The sequence below is a fragment of the Aethina tumida genome, chromosome 6, assembly GCF_024364675.1.
Source record: "Aethina tumida isolate Nest 87 chromosome 6, icAetTumi1.1, whole genome shotgun sequence".
Classification (NCBI taxonomy): Eukaryota; Metazoa; Arthropoda; class Insecta; order Coleoptera; family Nitidulidae; genus Aethina; species Aethina tumida.
The window spans coordinates 13149890-13172457 of record NC_065440.1 but is presented as its reverse complement, the minus strand read 5'-3'; the positions used below and the strand labels follow the sequence as shown (position 1 = coordinate 13172457).

The window sequence follows — 22568 nt, the reverse complement described above, 5'->3', positions numbered from 1 at the left end:
TGATTTAAAATTTTGACATTTTTCTCATTTTCTGACGCAACCATCAACTTTATGGGAAAATTTTACATGACATTTTTTGTAGAGAATTCAATTTCCTATAATTTATCTTCGAAAATGTTTTTAATATTTTTTACAGATCATAAGCTATCTGCAGAAAACTAAAAATTTTATTAAAAAAATTTTATTTTACTGCTTAAAATTAAGCATTTTATTTAAATAAATAGATATTTACTAAAAAAATTGATTGTTTATTATAATCAAAGTAGTATATATCGTTACATTAACAGTGTTTCACGAAAAATGAACAGCAATTACAATACTTATTATTTAAATAAAATTCTTAATTTTAAGCAGTAAAATAACATTTACTTAATAAAACATTTAGTTTTCAGCAGTGTAAAAAATATCAAAAACTTTTTCGGAGACAAATTATAGGAAATTGAATTGTCTACAAAAAATGTCATATAAAATTTTTCCCATAAAGTTGATGGTTGCGTCAGAAAATGAGAAAAATGTCAAAATTTTAAATCAATCCAACTTTAATGTTAAATAACTTTTGAAAAAATGTATATATCAAAAAACTGTAAGAGACATTTTTTGTAGAGCGTTAAATTTTCTGTAAAAATCTGTTTTGATCATTTTGAAATATTATCTCTGACGAGAGTTAAAAAATTTCAAAATCCAAGAGAACACCGTTCCCGTGTTATTTAAACGTTAATTAAAATTTACGATGCGGCACCTCTTAATATTAATATTAAGAGCTGTAAGTTTCACAGTAATTTTTTTTTACCATTTCTAACAAGATTTTCGATATAAATAAGAAAAAAAAATTGTCGATTTTTTTGAAATAGTCTACTATTTATACTTTGTCATAGTTTCCCGCCAAAAAGTTGATGACCTTTTAGTGTGTTGGTGGGACTGTTGAAGTTTTTCTCTGATAAATTAGTTATGTTGGTAGGACAAGCGCATCCACCATTTTTATTATGTTAATAAAACAACCGCATCAAGAATATTATATATATATAGGTATATTATATATCATCAGTGTTAGTCGAAGTTATCCGTTACTTTGGCCATAACCAATTGCGGAAACTCCAAAAGAACGGACGTATAAAAGCAGTAAAAAAAAATCCTAATAAGACCGCATATTGGCCGATTTATACGGGCCCTTTATTGTCGGGTGTGGAGTAAGTGCCGTAAATAAAGGCAAAAAACTTTCGGCATTATCTCCGTTCCCCGATGAAATTTAATACGCGACCCGGCACGGAAAAGTCCCGCCCGGTTTTGATTCCTCCGACGAATTTATTCGGTTTATTATTGCACGAAATAACGCAGAACCCGTTCTTAAATAACACGTCCGAAAAAGTTTTTTATTGAGTTATCCGTAAATAAAGTTTTACGACGGTTATTCGCGGGCCGGCCTCCGTGTTTCATCCTTTTCACTTTTTTTTTTCTTTATTTGAATATTATTCGAGGCGGCGGCGGCGGTGGCGTTCATCGTTTCCTTGTTAGGTGATTTTTCCCGGTTCGTTAGGACCAGAACCGATTCGGAAAACTATAACTATCCGGTTTTATTCGACAACAAAGTTATAAAAACGCTGTCTAGTATCGGGGAGCATAATGATATCGGATTGTATAGGGACTCGACACGAGATATCTCTCGTGAAATCGTTCGGATACCACGAAAGAGAACACTTCGATTCAACCACAAGGGGCGGAATTATGTTGTAAAGATGTTGGGCTTAGAGTTCTCTTTATAAAAATTCACGGCTACTAGTTTCGTTGTCTTTCGAAGTTGTCTCTTGTGGACCATTATTAATGAAAGATTGGTTTAACGATTTTTGTCTGGCACAATGGACATGTATTGTTGTTACTGGAGAAACTGATAGAATTGGTTCTTAAAGGTACACAAAAGGTACATATCAAATATAACCACGATTGGGCCAATGGTGCTATTATTTACTTCAGGAGAAACTTTTAAAAAATATTTAAATTTTCTTCTGTATTGGTGATGGAAATCATCCATATTTAGAATGGTGGAAGTCATCTTCCTGTTGTCCTACCAACTTCTGTAATTGGTGATGGAAAACTAACGAATAATTTCCACTGACAGTGAAAAGTCATTTTCGTATTATACTACCAATATAACTAAAAAGTTACTAATTTTTAGTGGGAGAACTGTGGGTGTCATATAAAGAATAAACAATAAAAATTACAATAAAATTAATATGTTTATAAATTCGTTCTTTGAAATTTCTGTAATTGGTGATGAGAAACTAACAAGTAAATTCCACTGACACTGAAAAGTAGAACACATCTATCAATTTTTATGAAAAATATTTTTAATATGGTTTTGTTTTTACCAGATTTAGAATGGTGGAAGTCATTGTCCCATTGTTTTACCAACACTACTAAAAGTTACTAATTTTTGGTGGGAGGACTATGAGGGTCATATAAAGAATAAACAATAGAGATTACATTAAAATTAATATGTTTATAAATTCGTTATTTGAAATTTCTGTAATTGGTGATGAAAAACTAACGAGTAAATTCCACTGACACTGAAAAGTAGAACACATCTATCAATTTTGATGAAAAATATATTTAATATGGTTTTGTTTTTACCAAATTTAGAATGGTGAAAGTCATTATCCCATTGTACTACGACATAACTAAAAGTTACTAATTTTTGCTGGGAGAAATGTGGGTGTCATATAAAGAATAAACAATAAAGATTACATTAATATTAATATGCTTATAAATTCGTTCTTTAAAATTTCTGCAATTGGTGATAAAAAACTAACGAGTAAATTCCACTGACACTGGAAAGTGGAACACATCTATCAATTTTGATGAAAAATATATTTAATATGATTTTGTTTTTACCGGATTTAGAATGGTGAAAGTCATTTTTCCAATGTACCAACATAACTAAAAGTTACTAATTTTTGCAGGGAGAACTATGAGGGTCATATAAAGAATAAACAATAAAGGTTACATTAAAATTAATATCTTTATAAATTCGTTCTTTGAAATTTCTGTAATTGGTGATGAAAAACTAATGAGTAAATTCCACTGACACTGAAAAGTTGGACACATCTATCATTTTTGATAAAAAATATATTTAATATGATTTTGTTTTTACCAAATTTAGAATGGTGAAATTCATTTTCCCACTGTACTACCAACATAACTAAAAGTTACTAATTTTTGGTGGAAGAACTGTGGGTGTCATATAAAGAATAAACAATAAAGATTACATTAAAATTAATATCTTTATAAATTCGTTGTTTGAAATTTCTGTAATTTGTGATGAGAAACTAACAAGTAAATTCCACTGACACTGAAAAGTAGAACACATCTATCAATTTTGATGAAAAATATATTTAATATGATTTTGTTTTTACCAGATTTAGAATGGTGAAAGTCATTTTCCCATTGTACTACCAACATAACTAAAAGTTACTAATTTTTGGTGGGAGAACTTGGGGGTCATATAAAGAATAAACAATAAAGATTACATTAAAATTAATATGTTTATAAATTTGTTCTTTGAAATTTCTGTAATTGGTGATGAAAAACTGACGAGTAAATTCCACTGACACTGAAAAGTAGAACACATTTATCAATTTTGATGAAAAATGTATTTAATATGATTTTGTTTTTATCAGATTTAGAATGGTGAATGTCATTTTCCCATTGTACTACCAACATAACTAAAAGTTACTAATTTTTGGTGGGAGAACTTGGGGGTCATATAAAGAATAAACAATAAAGATTACATTAAAATTAATATGTTTATAAATTTGTTCTTTGAAATTTCTGTAATTGGTGATGAAAAACTGACGAGTAAATTCCACTGACACTGAAAAGTAGATCACATCTATCAATTTTTATGAAAAATATATTTAATATGGTTTTGTTTTTACCAAATTTAGAATGGTGAAAGTCATTTTCTCACTGTACTGCCAACATAACTAAAAGTTACTAATTTTTAGTGGGAGAACTGTGGGTGTCATATAAAGAATAAACAATAAAGATTACATTAAAATTAATATGCTTATAAATTCGTTCTTTGAAATTTCTGGAATTGGTGATAAAAAACTAACGAGTAAATTACACTGACACTGGAAAGTGGAACACATTTATCAATTTTGATGGAAAATATATTTAATATGATTTTGTTTTTACCAAATTTAGAATGGTGAAAGTCATTATCCCATTGTACTACGACATAACTAAAAGTTACCAATTTTTGGTGTAAGAACTGTGGGTGTCATATAAAGAATAAACAATAAAGATTACATTAAAATTAATATGCTTATAAATTCGTTCTTTGAAATTTCTGTAATTGGTGATAAAAAACTAACGAGTAAATTCCACTGACACTGAAAAGTAGGACACATCTATCATTTTTGATAAAAAATATATTTAATATGGTTTTGTTTTTACCAGATTTAGAATGGTGGAAGTCATTTTTCCATTGTACTACCAACATAACTAAAAGTTACTAATTTTTGGTGGGAGAACTGTGGGTGTCACATAAAGAATAAACAACACAGATTACACTAAAATTAATATGTTTATAAATTCGTTCTTTGAAATTTCAGTAATTGGTGATGAAAAACTGACGAGTAAATTCCACTGACACTAAAAAGTAGAACACATTTATCAATTTTGATGAAAAATGTATTTAATATGATTTTGTTTTTACCAGATTTAGAATGGTGAAAGTCATTTTCCCATTGTACTACCAACATAACTAAAAGTTACTAATTTTTAGTGGGAGAACTTGAGTGTCATATAAAGAATAAACAATAAAGATTACATTAAAATTAATATGCTTATAAATTCGTTCTTTAAAATTTCTGCAATTGGTGATAAAAAACTAACGAGTAAATTCCACTGACACTGGAAAGTGGAACACATCTATCAATTTTGATGAAAAATATATTTAATATTATTTTGTTTTTACCAGATTTAGAATTTTTGGTGGGAGAACTGTGGGTGTCATATAAAGAGTAAAGAATAAAGATTAAAAATATTTTCTTCTTCTTTATTTGTCTAAACAGTTATTTAGTAGAAGGTAATTTTTCAGTTGTTTAGTTGATTTCGGACTTGTTGGCTGTGTCTATGTTAATATCATCATAAATATGAATATAATGTCTGTTAAAAGTGATTAAACAAACTATTTATTAATAATAAAACTTCCTTAAACAGTAAATGGCATTTTTAAAGCACATTCAACATTATATAGTCACACCAAATGAAGTTTTCACCCCAACCAATATTTTAAACACAATAACTGTGACTATAAAACTTAGGTTACACCGAAGACGCACATAAATAAAACATCAAAAAGTGCTCACATTCTACCAAAACAACCTAAACTGAACCAAATGAAAAACAAAAAAATACCCGCAAAGCTTTAAAGCTCGGCACCAGTAAAAGATACACAAATTTAAACAATTAACTTACAGTCTCGACAACTTTCGCAGGTGCATTAAATCCCAATTTAAAACTGTACCGTGCACGGGCTTCCTAACAGACAAAACCGTCAAACTTCGAGGCCCGGCAAGTTTGAGGCATCATTTGCGGAAGGTGCATGCAAGTGGGTCGACGTCTTGGAAACGTGCATGGCGTTGACCCGGGCCCAACAAAACCAGCCAACTTCGAGTTAGCATAACTCCGTAACAAACTCGATTGGGAGCTTATTTTTGCAAGGAATAAAATTAATCTTGTTAGTTAGTATACGGGGGGGGGGGGGGAAAGTTACACCTTAACTTTAGAGCAACTGCATTATTAAAGGCACTTTTTAATTCGAACGGGTTGACTTAATAAACTGGTAATTAGTTCTTTAACTCCGTCGAAAAATATAGATTGTGCCGGTGTTGATCGTCGACCCCGGAGGTGAGGGAGCTTTAAAAAACGTCCCCCCCAACGCCACGGCATCGAAACAAAGTTGGGACGAACTTTTTTATTGACTCTTATCGAAGGACTCTCACGGAAAGTTTATTGGGATACTCGTGTTTCAACCACAATTCCGAGGGCAAACAATTATCGCCCAGATTATCGGGAATAAATCTCCACTTTTTCCATCCCCCTTCGTTTTATAATTCCGCCGCCGCAGCGGATGGATGTAAAGTGCATATCTGGAATGTCGAGTCGGTCGGGGGCTAGAATTTAATTTAGGATCTTGCGGAACATAATAAACTTACATGGAATCGAGATTGGCGATAAACTCCCGGGCGCTTATTGAAACTTCGGCATAAATTGCCTATAAGTTAAAGAAAATCCGGGCCTGTAAACTGGGGTGAGGGTTATTGCGAAATGATTTATGTCGCACATCTGGATGTGTGAATGTGATAATTTCGATAAATTCCGCTAATATCGGGGCGTTGAATTGAATCATGGCAAACGTTATCTTTTCCACCTTTCCCGAATTAAGTCCAAAAAGGTTTGTCTTCCACCCCCTCAGGCCCCAGGAAGCCGGGGTTGAATTATTCCGCGAGACAGTTACAAGACGTGAATTTTAACGCCGCCAAGTGTCGAGCTACTTTGCACGGATTTATGGATCTATGAGGGATACGTGAGGCTTTATTAAAAGAAAACACACTCGAATATCATCCGGATTTTATTACGGATCAGTCGATTCCGGGCGCCGTAACTTGTTACATTACAAAGTACCTTTTTGCTTGACTAACGAAACGTTTTGATTGCAGGTTGGCAAAAACATGAGCAAATACAAAGACTCTAGCCACTGACTCAACGATTGACCATCCATCGAAAATGGAAAAGGACTCAGGCCACTTTTGCTACGAACCTTACCCCCAAGTCTCCAAGCCCGGCAACACGAACTCCCTGAAAAGAGACGTGAAACCCAAAAAGGAGGACACTTGCTGCGGCTGCATCAACGCCAAAACACGCAACAAAAGCAAGGCCTTCCTCGCCGGTCTGGCCACCAACATCGGCATCTGCGTGTTGCTCTTCGGCTACACCCTAATAGGCTCCGTCATATTCTTGGCCATAGAAGGCGGCGGCTCGTACCAGCACCAGATTTTGGCCACCACCTCGCTGACCAAGAGCGGCGACAAAAAATTCTTGAACCAGACTGCCGCCTTGAAGGCGAGGAACGAGGAGGCCAGGGTGCGGACCGTGGAGAACATCTGGGAGATCACCGTCAATTTGAACATACTGTACAGGGATAATTGGACCAGGTTGGCCGCTCAGGAGATCACCAGGTTTCAGGATGAGCTGCTGAAGACCATGGAGGAGGAGCTGGCCCATCAGCAGCCGTTGAGGGAGAAGCTGAGCGGGAAGACTGGGCAAGAGAACTACGAGTGGACGTTCGCCAAGGCGTTCCTTTATTCTTTGACCGTCCTAACGACCATAGGTAAGTTCAAGCCTGTGTACAAAATTTGAAATTCATTAGTTATAAAACCTCAAAGTCCATTATATTGAAGTTTGAGATAACTACTTTCCTCTAAAATTATAAAATTCATATTTTGTGAGTCTGTTACTTGAGCAAATTTAGTCAAAGTTTATTAAATTAAATCTGACTAGTCCATTGGTATTTAAAGCTGTAGAGTTCAATTCTGTGCCCAAACTTTGAAATTCATGAGTTATAAAGCCTCAAAGTTCATCATATAGAAGAATACCAGTTTGACAGATAACTGCTTTGTTTTATAATTAATAAATTTATATTTTGAGAGTCTAACCTGACTAGTTCTGTGTAATACAAAGCTGTAGAGTTTAATCCTGTATCTAAACTTTGAAATTCATTTGATATAAAGCCTCAAAGTTTTTCATATAGAAGAATACCAGATTGACAGATAACTGCTTTCTTCTAGAAATATAAAATTTATATTTTGACAGTCTGCAAGTTGAGGAAATTAAGTCCAAGCCCATTAAACCTGACTAGTTCTGTGTAATACAATGATGTAGAGTTCAATTCTATATCTAAACTTTGAAATTCGCTCATTATAAAGTCTTAAAGTTCATCATATAGAAGAATACAAGTTTGAGAAATAACTGCTTTGTTCTATAATTATAAAATTTATATTTTGAGAGTCTGTAAGTTGAGGAAATTAAGTCAAAGCACATTAAACCAAACTAGTTCTGTATGATACAAAACTGTAGAGTTCAATTCTATAACTAAACTTTGAAATTCACTCGTCATAAAGCCTTAAAGTTCATCATATAGAAGAATATCAGTTTGGCAGATAACTGCTTTTTTCTAGAATTATAAAATTTATATTTTGACAATCTGTAAGTTGATGAAATTAAGTCAAAACCCATTAAACCTGACTAGTTCTGTGGAATCCAAAGCTGTAAAGTTCAATCCTGTATCTAAACTTTAGAATTCATTCGTTATAAAGCCTCAAAGTTCATCATATAGAAGAATACACGTTTGAGAAATAACTGCTTTGTTCTATAATTATAAAATTTATATTTTGAGAGTCTCTAACTTGAGGAAATTAAGTCAAAGCACATTAAACCAAACTAGTTCTGTGTGATACAAAACTGTAGAGTTCAATTCTATAACTAAACTTTAAAATTCACTCGTCATAAAGCCTTAAAGTTCATCATATAGAAGAATATCAATTTGGCAGATAACTGCTTTTTTCTAGAATTATAAAATTTATATTTTGACAATCTGTAAGTTGATGAAATTAAGTCACAACCCATTAAACCTGACTAGTTCTGTGGAATCCAAAGCTGTATAGTTCAATCCTGTATCAAAATTTTAAACTGCATTCGTTATAAAGCCTCAAAGTTCATCATATAGAAGAATACAAGTTTGACAAATAACTGCTTTGTTCTATAATTATAAAATTTATATTTTGAGAGTCTGTAATTTGAGGAAATTAAGTCAAAGCCCATTAAACCTGACTAATTCTGTGTAATACAAAGCTGTAGAGTTTAATCCTGTATCTAAACTTTGAAATTCATTTGATATAAAGCCTCAAAGTTCATCATATAGAAGAATACCAGTTTGACAGATAACTGTTTTGTTCTATAATTATAAAATTTATATTTTGAGAGTCTGTAACTTGAGGAAATTATTAAACCTGACTAGTTCTGTGTGATACAAAACTGTAGAGTTCAATTCTATAACTAAACTTTGAAATTCACTCGTCATAAAGCCTTAAAGTTCATCATATAGAAGAATATCAGTTTGGCAGATAACTGCTTTTTTCTAGAATTATAAAATTTATATTTTGACAATCTGTAAGTTGATGAAATTAAGTCAAAACCCATTAAACCTGACTAGTTCTGTGGAATCCAAAGCTGTATAGTTCAATCCTGTATCTAAACTTTAAAATTCATTCGTTATAAAGCCTCAAAGTTCACCATATAGAAGAATACCAGTTTGGCAGATAACTGCTTTGTTCTATAATTATAAAATTTATATATTGAGAGTCCGTAACTTGAGGAAATTAAGTCAAAGTCCATTAAATTTAACTAGTTTTATGCAATCTAAAGCTGTAGAGTTCAATCCTGAGTTCAAACTTCATTAGTTATAAAGCTAAGTTTATCATCCTGATATATCAGATATATTTTGTTGTTTAAGCTCCTATAATTATTTGTAAAAACAAATACGCATCAGCAAATAAATTGCCGCGAACAAAAATGCCATTCTTTGAAGTCGAATAAGCACTAATGCCGAGAATTGAGAAAACAGTTCGATACGAGCCCATTTCGAAACCGCCATGGAATTTAATCGGATTACTGGAACTTTTTCAGCGGCTAATTAAAATGAACTCGGCTCTATCTGTTCCATTTTTCCGTATCAACAACTGCAATAAGGGCTTAAATACGTACTTTGGGTCGAACTCTCGAATGCTTATTAAAAAATTCCTCGGAATTAACCCCCCTCCCTACCTATAGACCCCAATTAAAACAATTATAATGCGCAATCCGACTTGATTAGCCGACTAGTTTCGGGCCAGCCAGTAATTGCATTATCGTATCATTTCGATCGGAAAGGGGAAAAAATGGCGGATTGGATTATTGTTATTAACATTATTATTATTATTAATCACCGCGTAACTGAAACCCGTATGTACGGATTCGTATTAATGACGTGGCAGTAGGAACCTATTAATATTTATCTAATTCGGGGCGAAATTATTCCGGACGGCCACAGTAAATAACTGAATGAATTATTGGCCGTTTATTTAATGTTCACTATTAACATTAAATTTTGTGTTTAACGGCCATAACGCGCATAAACAACACGACTGAATAATTTATTTTCGGACGTTTCAAAAATTTTACACTGTTCGTCGGTTAACTAATATAAAATGGTCATTCGTAAATACGCTCGCGTTGGGGGTTATACAGGGTGGTTTTGTATCTGACTAACTAACTTTCGACTACTTTGTTTGGTTTTCATTTTGAAGTTTGTTATTGTTCTGAAGTTGCAGAGCTCTGCAGACGAAGCAAAAAATTTGAGACTTATGTTTTTGAAATTTCAGTATATTATGTAGAAAGTATAATAAATCTATTTCTCAAATTAGAATTTTGGTATTTTCTGTTGTTTCCATGTTGCGGAGCTCTGAAAACAAAGAAAAAATTGAATGTAGATACTTTTAAAATGTCTTTCATATTTTTTCTAGTATTTTAAAGGTTACCTTACTGATTAATTAAAAAAAAATTAAATAGTACCTGTTAAAAATGTATCTAACAGTGGATACAATAAATTACTTTTAGTATAATCAACTTATTCATAGAATTTGTTTAATAGTAATTAATTATTGGATTTGTTGCGCATTCGTCATTTTTAACAACTGTTGTAAAAATGGTGAATGCAAAACAAAAAACTTAATTAAAATATTCAAATCAATTAGGATAAGATATTTGAATACATAAAATTAATTGTCTTTTGGATGTGGGTGTAATTATACAATTTGTTTGTGCATTCACAATGTTTAAACATCTATTAAACATCAAAATCTTATTTTTTATGGTATTTTAAAGGTTACTTTACTGATTAATTAAAGAAAATTAAATAGTACCTGTTACAAATGGATCTAACAGTGGATAAAATAAATTACTTTTAGTATAATCAACTTATTCTTAGAATTTGTTTAATAGTAACTAATTATTGGATTGGTTGCGCATTCGCCATTTTTAACAACAATTGTAAAAATGGTGGATGCGAAACAAAAAACTTAACTAAAATATTCAAATGAATTACTTTTAGTATAATCAACTTATCTACTAAAAACGTAAAAAGTTACTAAAAACGTAAAAAGTTACTAAAAACGTAAAAAGTTACTAAAAACCTTAAAAAATCACTAAAAATCTTAAAAAATCACTAAAAACGTAGAAAGTTACTAAAAACCTTAAAAAATCACTAAAATTCTTAAAAAATCACTAAAAACGTAAAAAGTTACTAAAAACGTAAAAAGTTACTAAAAACGTAAAAAGTTACTAAAAACCTTAAAAAATCACTAAAAATCTTAAAAAATCACTAAAAACGTAAAAAATCACTAAAAACGTAAAAAGTTACTAAAAACGTAAAAAATCACTAAAAACCTTAAAAAAATCACTAAAAACGTAAAAAGTTACTAAAAACCTTAAAAAATCACTAAAAATCTTAAAAAATCACTAAAAACGTAAAAAGTTACCATAAACCTTAAAAAATCACTAAAAATCTTAAAAAATCACTAAAAACGTAAAAAGTTACTAAAAACGTAAAAAGTTACTAAAAACGTAAAAAGTTACTAAAAACCTTAAAAAATCACTAAAAATCTTAAAATATCACTAAAAACGTAAAAAGTTACTAAAAACGTAAAAAGTTACTAAAAACGTAAAATGTTACTAAAAACCTTAAAAAATCACTAAAAATCTTAAAAAATCACTAAAAACGTAAAAAGTTACTAAAAACCTTAAAAAATCACTAAAAATCTTAAAAAATCACTAAAAACGTAAAAAGTTACTAAATACCTTAAAAAATTACTAAAAATCTTAAAAAATCACTAAAAACGTAAAAAGTTACTAAAAACGTGAAAAGTTACTAAAAACGTAAAAAGTTACTAAAAAGGTAAAAAGTTACCATAAACCTTAAAAAATCACTAAAAACGTAAAAAGTTACTAAAAACCTTAAAAAATCACTAAAAATCTTAAAAAATCACTAAAAACGTAAAAAGTTACTAAAAACCTTAAAAAATCACTAAAAATCTTAAAAAATCACTAAAAACGTAAAAAGTTACTAAAAACCTTAAAAAATTACTAAAAATCTTAAAAAATCACTAAAAACGTAAAAAGTTACTAAAAACGTAAAAAGTTACTAAAAACGTAAAAAGTTACTAAAAACCTTAAAAAGTCACTAAAAATCTTAAAAAATCACTAAAAACGTAAAAAGTTACTAAAAACGTAAAAAGTTACTAAAAACGTAAAAAGTTACTAAAAACCTTAAAAAATCACTAAAAATCTTAAAAAATCACTAAAAACGTAAAAAGTTACTAAAAACCTTAAAAAATCACTAAAAATCTTAAAAAATCACTAAAAACGTAAAAAGTTACTAAAAACGTAAAAAGTTACTAAAAACGTAAAAAGTTACTAAAAACGTAAAAAGTTACTAAAAACGTAAAAAGTTACTAAAAACCTTAAAAAATCACTAAAAATCTTAAAAAATCACTAAAAACCTTAAAAAATCACTAAAAACGTGAAAAGTTACTAAAAACGTAAAAAGTTACTAAAAACCTTAAAAAATCACTAAAAATCTTAAAAAATCACTAAAAACGTAAAAAGTTACTAAAAACCTTAAAAAATCACTAAAAACGTGAAAAGTTACTAAAAACGTAAAAAGTTACTAAAAACCTTAAAAAATCACTAAAAATCTTAAAAAATCACTAAAAACGTAAAAAGTTACTAAAAACCTTAAAAAATCACTAAAAACGTGAAAAGTTACTAAAAACGTAAAAAGTTACTAAAAACCTTAAAAAATCACTAAAAATCTTAAAAAATCACTAAAAACGTAAAAGGTTACTAAAAACCTTAAAAAATCACTAAAAACGTAAAAAGTTACTAAAAACGTAAAAAGTTACTAAAAACCTTAAAAAATCACTAAAAATATTAAAAAATCACTAAAAACGTAAAAAGTTACTAAAAACCTTAAAAAATCACTAAAAATCTTAAAAAATCACTAAAAACGTAAAAAGTTACTAAAAACCTTAAAAAATTACTAAATATCTTAAAAAATCACTAAAAACGTAAAAAGTTACTAAAAACCTTAAAAAATCACTAAAAATCTTAAAAAATCACTAAAAACGTAAAAAGTTACTAAAAACGTAAAAAGTTACTAAAAACCTTAAAAAATCACTAAAAATCTTAAAAAATCACTAAAAACGTAAAAAGTTACTAAAAACGTAAAAAGTTACTAAAAACCTTAAAAAATCACTAAAAATCTTAAAAAATCACTAAAAATCTTAAAAAATCACTAAAAACGTAAAAAGTTACTAAAAACCTTAAAAAATCACTAAAAATCTTAAAAAATCACTAAAAACGTAAAAAATCACTAAAAACGTAAAAAGTTACTAAAAACCTTAAAAAATCACTAAAAATCTTAAAAAATCACTAAAAACGTAATAAGTTACTAAAAACGTAAAAAGTTACTAAAAACGTAAAAAGTTACTAAAAACGTAAAAAGTTACTAAAAACCTTAAAAAATCACTAAAAATCTTAAAATATCACTAAAAACGTAAAAAGTTACTAAAAACGTAAAAAGTTACTAAAAACGTAAAATGTTACTAAAAACCTTAAAAAATCACTAAAAATCTTAAAAAATCACTAAAAACGTAAAAAGTTACTAAAAACCTTAAAAAATCACTAAAAATCTTAAAAAATCACTAAAAACGTAAAAAGTTACTAAAAACCTTAAAAAATCACTAAAAATCTTAAAAAATCACTAAAAACGTAAAAAGTTACTAAAAACCTTAAAAAATCACTAAAAATCTTAAAAAATCACTAAAAACGTAAAAAATCACTAAAAACGTAAAAAGTTACTAAAAACCTTAAAAAATCACTAAAAATCTTAAAAAATCACTAAAAACGTAATAAGTTACTAAAAACGTAAAAAGTTACTAAAAACGTAAAAAGTTACTAAAAACGTAAAAAGTTACTAAAAACCTTAAAAAGTCACTAAAAATCTTAAAAAATCACTAAAAACGTAAAAAGTTACTAAAAACCTTAAAAAATCACTAAAAGCGTAAAAAGTTACTAAAAACGTAAAAAGTTACTAAAAACGTAAAAAGTTACTAAAAACCTTAAAAAATCACTAAAAACCTTAAAAAATCACTAAAAACGTAAAAAGTTACTAAAAAGGTAAAAAGTTACTAAAAACCTTAAAAAATCACTAAAAACGTGAAAAGTTACTAAAAACGTAAAAAGTTACTAAAAACCTTAAAAAATCACTAAAAATCTTAAAATATCACTAAAAACGTAAAAAGTTACTAAAAACGTAAAAAGTTACTAAAAACGTAAAATGTTACTAAAAACCTTAAAAAATCACTAAAAATCTTAAAAAATCACTAAAAACGTAAAAAGTTACTAAAAACCTTAAAAAATCACTAAAAATCTTAAAAAATCACTAAAAACGTAAAAAGTTACTAAAAACCTTAAAAAATCACTAAAAATCTTAAAAAATCACTAAAAACGTAAAAAGTTACTAAAAACGTAAAAAGTTACTAAAAACGTAAACAGTTACTAAAAACCTTAAAAAATCAGTAAAAACGTGAAAAGTTACTAAAAACGTAAAAAGTTACTAAAAGCCTTAAAAAATCACTAAAAATCTTAAAAAATCACTAAAAACGTAAAAAGTTACTAAAAACGTAAAAAGTTACTAAAAACGTAAAAAGTTACTAAAAACGTAAAAAGTTACTAAAAACGTAAAAAGTTACTAAAAACCTTAAAAAATCACTAAAAATCTTAAAAAATCACTAAAATCCTTAAAAAATCACTAAAAACGTGAAAAGTTACTAAAAACGTAAAAAGTTACTAAAAACCTTAAAAAATCACTAAAAATCTTAAAAAATCACTAAAAACGTAAAAAGTTACTAAAAACCTTAAAAAATCACTAAAAACGTGAAAAGTTACTAAAAACGTAAAAAGTTACTAAAAACCTTAAAAAATCACTAAAAATCTTAAAAAATCACTAAAAACGTAAAAAGTTACTAAAAACGTAAAAAGTTACTAAAAACCTTAAAAAATCACTAAAAACGTAAAAAGTTACTAAAAACGTAAAAAGTTACTAAAAACGTAAAAAGTTACTAAAAACGTAAAAAGTTACTAAAAACCTTAAAAAATCACTAAAAATCTTAAAAAATCACTAAAAACGTAAAAAGTTACTAAAAATCTTAAAAAATCACTAAAAACGTAAAAAGTTACTAAAAACCTTAAAAAATCACTAAAAATCTTAAAAAATCACTAAAAACGTAAAAAGTTACTAAAAACGTAAAAAGTTACTAAAAACCTTAAAAAATCACTAAAAGCGTAAAAAGTTACTAAAAACGTAAAAAGTTACTAAAAACGTAAAAAGTTACTAAAAACCTTAAAAAATCACTAAAAACCTTAAAAAATCACTAAAAACGTAAAAAGTTACTAAAAAGGTAAAAAGTTACTAAAAACCTTAAAAAATCACTAAAAATCTTAAAAAATCACTAAAAACGTAAAAAGTTACTAAAAACGTAAAAAGTTACTAAAAACCTTAAAAAGTCACTAAAAATCTTAAAAAATCACTAAAAACGTAAAAAGTTACTAAAAACCTTAAAAAATCACTAAAAGCGTAAAAAGTTACTAAAAACGTAAAAAGTTACTAAAAACGTAAAAAGTTACTAAAAACCTTAAAAAATCACTAAAAACCTTAAAAAATCACTAAAAACGTAAAAAGTTACTAAAAAGGTAAAAAGTTACTAAAAACCTTAAAAAATCACTAAAAACGTGAAAAGTTACTAAAAACGTAAAAAGTTACTAAAAACCTTAAAAAATCACTAAAAATCTTAAAAAATCACTAAAAACGTAAAAAGTTACTAAAAACCTTAAAAAATCACTAAAAACGTGAAAAGTTACTAAAAACGTAAAAAGTTACTAAAAACCTTAAAAAATCACTAAAAATCTTAAAAAATCACTAAAAACGTAAAAAGTTACTAAAAACGTAAAAAGTTACTAAAAACCTTAAAAAATCACTAAAAACGTAAAAAGTTACTAAAAACGTAAAAAGTTACTAAAAACGTAAAAAGTTACTAAAAACGTAAAAAGTTACTAAAAACCTTAAAAAATCACTAAAAATCTTAAAAAATCACTAAAAACGTAAAAAGTTACTAAAAACCTTAAAAAATCACTAAAAACGTAAAAAGTTACTAAAAACGTAAAAAGTTACTAAAAACGTAAAAAGTTACTAAAAACCTTAAAAAATCACTAAAAACCTTAAAAAATCACTAAAAACGTAAAAAGTTACTAAAAAGGTAAAAAGTTACTAAAAACCTTAAAAAATCACTAAAAACGTGAAAAGTTACTAAAAACGTAAAAAGTTACTAAAAACCTTAAAAAATCACTAAAAATCTTAAAAAATCACTAAAAACGTAAAAAGTTACTAAAAACCTTAAAAAATCACTAAAAATCTTAAAAAATCACTAAAAACGTAATAAGTTACTAAAAACGTAAAAAGTTACTAAAAACGTAAAAAGTTACTAAAAACGTAAAAAGTTACTAAAAACCTTAAAAAATCACTAAAAACCTTAAAAAATCACTAAAAACGTGAAAAGTTACTAAAAACGTAAAAAGTTACTAAAAACCTTAAAAAATCACTAAAAACGTAAAAAGTTACTAAAAACGTAAAAAGTTACTAAAAACGTAAAAAGTTACTAAAAACCTTAAAAAATCACTAAAAATCTTAAAAAATCACTAAAAACGTAAAAAGTTACTAAAAACCTTAAAAAATCACTAAAAACGTAAAAAGTTACTAAAAACGTAAAAAGTTACTAAAAACGTAAAAAGTTACTAAAAACCTTAAAAAATCACTAAAAATCTTAAAAAATCACTAAAAACGTAAAAAGTTACTAAAAACCTTAAAAAATCACTAAAAACGTAAAAAGTTACTAAAAACCTTAAAAAATCACTAAAAATCTTAAAAAATCACTAAAAACGTAAAAAGTTACTAAAAACGTAAAAAGTTACTAAAAACGTAAAAAGTTACTAAAAACGTAAAAAGTTACTAAAAACGTAAAAAGTTACTAAAAACGTAAAAAGTTACTAAAAACCTTAAAAAATCACTAAAAATCTTAAAAAATCACTAAAAACCTTAAAAAATCACTAAAAACGTGAAAAGTTACTAAAAACGTAAAAAGTTACTAAAAACCTTAAAAAATCACTAAAAATCTTAAAAAATCACTAAAAACGTAAAAAGTTACTAAAAACCTTAAAAAATCACTAAAAACGTAAAAAGTTACTAAAAACCTTAAAAAATCACTAAAAATCTTAAAAAATCACTAAAAACGTAAAAAAGTTACTAAAAACCTTAAAAAATCACTAAAAATCTTAAAAAATCACTAAAAACGTAATAAGTTACTAAAAACGTAAAAAGTTACTAAAAACGTAAAAAGTTACTAAAAACCTTAAAAAATCACTAAAAATCTTAAAAAATCACTAAAAACGTAAAAGTTACTAAAAACCTTAAAAAATCACTAAAAACGTAAAAAGTTACTAAAAACGTAAAAAGTTACTAAAAACGTAAAAAGTTACTAAAAACCTTAAAAAATCACTAAAAATCTTAAAAAATCACTAAAAACGTAAAAAGTTACTAAAAACCTTAAAAAATCACTAAAAACGTAAAAAGTTACTAAAAACCTTAAAAAATCACTAAAAACCTTAAAAAATCACTAAAAATCTTAAAAAATCACTAAAAACGTAAAAAGTTACTAAAAACCTTAAAAAATCACTAAAAACGTAAAAAGTTACTAAAAACGTAAAAAGTTACTAAAAACGTAAAAAGTTACTAAAAACGTAAAAAGTTACTAAAAACGTAAAAAGTTACTAAAAACGTAAAAAGTTACTAAAAACGTAAAAAGTTACTAAAAACGTAAAAAGTTACTAAAAACCTTAAAAAATCACTAAAAATCTTAAAAAATCACTAAAAACCTTAAAAAATCACTAAAAACGTGAAAAGTTACTAAAAACGTAAAAAGTTACTAAAAACCTTAAAAAATCACTAAAAATCTTAAAAAATCACTAAAAACGTAAAAAGTTACTAAAAACCTTAAAAAATCACTAAAAACGTAAAAAGTTACTAAAAACGTAAAAAGTTACTAAAAACGTAAAAAGTTACTAAAAACCTTAAAAAATCACTAAAAATCTTAAAAAATCACTAAAAACGTAAAAAGTTACTAAAAACCTTAAAAAATCACTAAAAACGTAAAAAGTTACTAAAAACCTTAAAAAATCACTAAAAATCTTAAAAAATCACTAAAAACGTAAAAAGTTACTAAAAACGTAAAAAGTTACTAAAAACCTTAAAAAATCACTAAAAATCTTAAAAAATCACTAAAAACGTAAAAAGTTACTAAAAACCTTAAAAAATCACTAAAAACGTAAAAAGTTACTAAAAACGTAAAAAGTTACTAAAAACGTAAAAAGTTACTAAAAACGTAAAAAGTTACTAAAAACGTAAAAAGTTACTAAAAACGTAAAAAGTTACTAAAAACGTAAAAAGTTACTAAAAACGTAAAAAGTTACTAAAAACCTTAAAAAATCACTAAAAATCTTAAAAAATCACTAAAAACCTTAAAAAATCACTAAAAACGTGAAAAGTTACTAAAAACGTAAAAAGTTACTAAAAACCTTAAAAAATCACTAAAAATCTTAAAAAATCACTAAAAACGTAAAAAGTTACTAAAAACCTTAAAAAATCACTAAAAACGTGAAAAGTTACTAAAAACGTAAAAAGTTACTAAAAACCTTAAAAAATCACTAAAAATCTTAAAAAATCACTAAAAACGTAAAAAGTTACTAAAAACGTAAAAAGTTACTAAAAACCTTAAAAAATCACTAAAAACGTAAAAAGTTACTAAAAACGTAAAAAGTTACTAAAAACGTAAAAAGTTACTAAAAACGTAAAAAGTTACTAAAAACCTTAAAAAATCACTAAAAATCTTAAAAAATCACTAAAAACGTAAAAAGTTACTAAAAACCTTAAAAAATCACTAAAAACCTTAAAAAATCACTAAAAACGTAAAAAGTTACTAAAAAGGTAAAAAGTTACTAAAAACCTTAAAAAATCACTAAAAACGTGAAAAGTTACTAAAAACGTAAAAAGTTACTAAAAACCTTAAAAAATCACTAAAAATCTTAAAAAATCACTAAAAACGTAAAAAGTTACTAAAAACCTTAAAAAATCACTAAAAACGTAAAAAGTTACTAAAAACCTTAAAAAATCACTAAAAATCTTAAAAAATCACTAAAAACGTAAAAAGTTACTAAAAACGTAAAAAGTTACTAAAAACGTAAAAAGTTACTAAAAACGTAAAAAGTTACTAAAAACCTTAAAAAATCACTAAAAATCTTAAAAAATCACTAAAAACCTTAAAAAATCACTAAAAACGTGAAAAGTTACTAAAAACGTAAAAAGTTACTAAAAACCTTAAAAAATCACTAAAAATCTTAAAAAATCACTAAAAACGTAAAAAGTTACTAAAAACCTTAAAAAATCACTAAAAACGTAAAAAGTTACTAAAAACGTAAAAAGTTACTAAAAACGTAAAAAGTTACTAAAAACGTAAAAAGTTACTAAAAACCTTAAAAAATCACTAAAAATCTTAAAAAATCACTAAAAACCTTAAAAAATCACTAAAAACGTGAAAAGTTACTAAAAACGTAAAAAGTTACTAAAAACCTTAAAAAATCACTAAAAATCTTAAAAAATCACTAAAAACGTAAAAAGTTACTAAAAACGTAAAAAGTTACTAAAAACCTTAAAAAATCACTAAAAACGTAAAAAGTTACTAAAAACGTAAAAAGTTACTAAAAACGTAAAAAGTTACTAAAAACCTTAAAAAATCACTAAAAATCTTAAAAAATCACTAAAAACGTAAAAAGTTACTAAAAACCTTAAAAAATCACTAAAAACCTTAAAAAATCACTAAAAACGTAAAAAGTTACTAAAAAGGTAAAAAGTTACTAAAAACCTTAAAAAATCACTAAAAACGTGAAAAGTTACTAAAAACGTAAAAAGTTACTAAAAACCTTAAAAAATCACTAAAAATCTTAAAAAATCACTAAAAACGTAAAAAGTTACTAAAAACCTTAAAAAATCACTAAAAACGTAAAAAGTTACTAAAAACCTTAAAAAATCACTAAAAATCTTAAAAAATCACTAAAAACGTAATAAGTTACTAAAACGTAAAAAGTTACTAAAAACGTAAAAAGTTACTAAAAAACCTTAAAAAATCACTAAAAATCTTAAAAAATCACTAAAAACGTAAAAAGTTACTAAAAACCTTAAAAAATCACTAAAAACGTAAAAAGTTACTAAAAACGTAAAAAGTTACTAAAAACGTAAAAAGTTACTAAAAACCTTAAAAAATCACTAAAAACCTTAAAAAATCACTAAAAACGTGAAAAGTTACTAAAAACGTAAAAAGTTACTAAAAACCTTAAAAAATCACTAAAAATCTTAAAAAATCACTAAAAACGTAAAAAGTTACTAAAAACCTTAAAAAATCACTAAAAATCTTAAAAAATCACTAAAAACGTAAAAAGTTACTAAAAACGTAAAAAGTTACTAAAAACGTAAAAAGTTACTAAAACCTTAAAAAATCACTAAAAATCTTAAAAAATCACTAAAACGTAAAAGTTACTAAAAACCTTAAAAAATCACTAAAAATCTTAAAAATCACTAAAACGTAAAAAGTTACTAAAACCTTAAAAAATCACTAAAAATCTTAAAAAATCACTAAAATCGTAAAAAGTTACTAAAAACCTTAAAAAATCACTAAAAATCTTAAAAAATCACTAAAAACGTAAAAAGTTACTAAAAACCTTAAAAAATCACTAAAAACGTAAAAAGTTACTAAAAACGTAAAAAGTTACTAAAAACGTAAAAAGTTACTAAAAACGTAAAAAGTTACTAAAAACGTAAAAAGTTACTAAAAACCTTAAAAAATCACTAAAAATCTTAAAAAATCACTAAAAATCTTAAAAAATCACTAAAAACGTAAAAAGTTACTAAAAACCTTAAAAAATCACTAAAAACGTAAAAAGTTACTAAAAACCTTAAAAAATCACTAAAAACGTAAAAAGTTACTAAAAACGTAAAAAGTTACTAAAAACGTAAAAAGTTACTAAAAACGTAAAAAGTTACTAAAAACCTTAAAAAATCACTAAAAATCTTAAAAAATCACTAAAAACGTAAAAAGTTACTAAAAACCTTAAAAAATCACTAAAAACGTAAAAAGTTACTAAAAACCTTAAAAAATCACTAAAAATCTTAAAAAATCACTAAAAACGTAAAAAGTTACTAAAAACGTAAAATGTTACTAAAAACCTTAAAAAATCACTAAAAATCTTAAAAAATCACTAAAAACGTAAAAAGTTACTAAAAACCTTAAAAAATCACTAAAAATCTTAAAAAATCACTAAAAACGTAAAAAGTTACTAAAAACGTAAAAAGTTACTAAAAACCTTAAAAAATCACTAAAAACGTAAAAAGTTACTAAAAACGTAAAAAATCACTAAAAACCTTAAAAAATCACTAAAAACGTAAAAAGTTACTAAAAACGTAAAAAATCACTAAAAACCTTAAAAAATCACTAAAAACGTAAAAAGTTACTAAAAACCTTAAAAAATCACTAAAAACGTAAAAAGTTACTAAAAACGTAAAAAGTTACTAAAAACGTAAAAAGTTACTAAAAACCTTAAAAAATCACTAAAAATCTTAAAAAATCACTAAAAACGTAAAAAGTTACCATAAACCTTAAAAAATCACTAAAAATCTTAAAAAATCACTAAAAACGTAAAAAGTTACTAAAAACGTAAAAAGTTACTAAAAACGTAAAAAGTTACTAAAAACCTTAAAAAATCACTAAAAACGTAAAAAGTTACTAAAAACGTAAAAAGTTACTAAAAACCTTAAAAAATCTCTAGAAAACTTAAAAAATCACTAAAAACGTAAAAAGTTACTAAAAACGTAAAAAGTTACTAAAAACGTAAAAAGTTACTAAAAACCTTAAAAAATCACTAAAAATCTTAAAAAATCACTAAAAACGTAAAAAGTTACTAAAAACCTTAAAAAATCACTAAAAATCTTAAAAAATCACTAAAAACGTAAAAAGTTACTAAAAACCTTAAAAAATCACTAAAAATCTTAAAAAATCACTAAAAACGTAAAAAGTTACTAAAAACGTAAAAAGTTACTAAAAACGTAAAAAGTTACCAAAAACCTTAAAAAATCACTAAAAATCTTAAAAAATCACTAAAAATCTTAAAAAATCACTAAAAACGTAAAAAGTTACTAAAAACCTTAAAAAATCACTAAAAACGTGAAAAGTTACTAAAAACGTAAAAAGTTA

The 22568-nt window shown here is 25.9% G+C and overlaps 1 protein-coding gene across 4 annotated transcripts in view; it reads left to right on the top strand.

Annotated features, from left to right (window-relative positions):
* The window catches only part of LOC109605368 (TWiK family of potassium channels protein 7-like), a 234727-nt gene that overhangs the window by 184727 nt on the left and 27432 nt on the right, over positions 1–22568 (top strand). For all 4 annotated transcript variants that reach the window (XM_049968423.1, XM_049968424.1, XM_049968422.1 and 1 more), the window contains one exon: positions 6723–7393. In XM_049968423.1, coding sequence (XP_049824380.1) covers positions 6790–7393 — 604 coding nt within the window. In that variant the 5' untranslated portion in view covers positions 6723–6789. The remainder of the gene's footprint in view (positions 1–6722; positions 7394–22568) is intronic.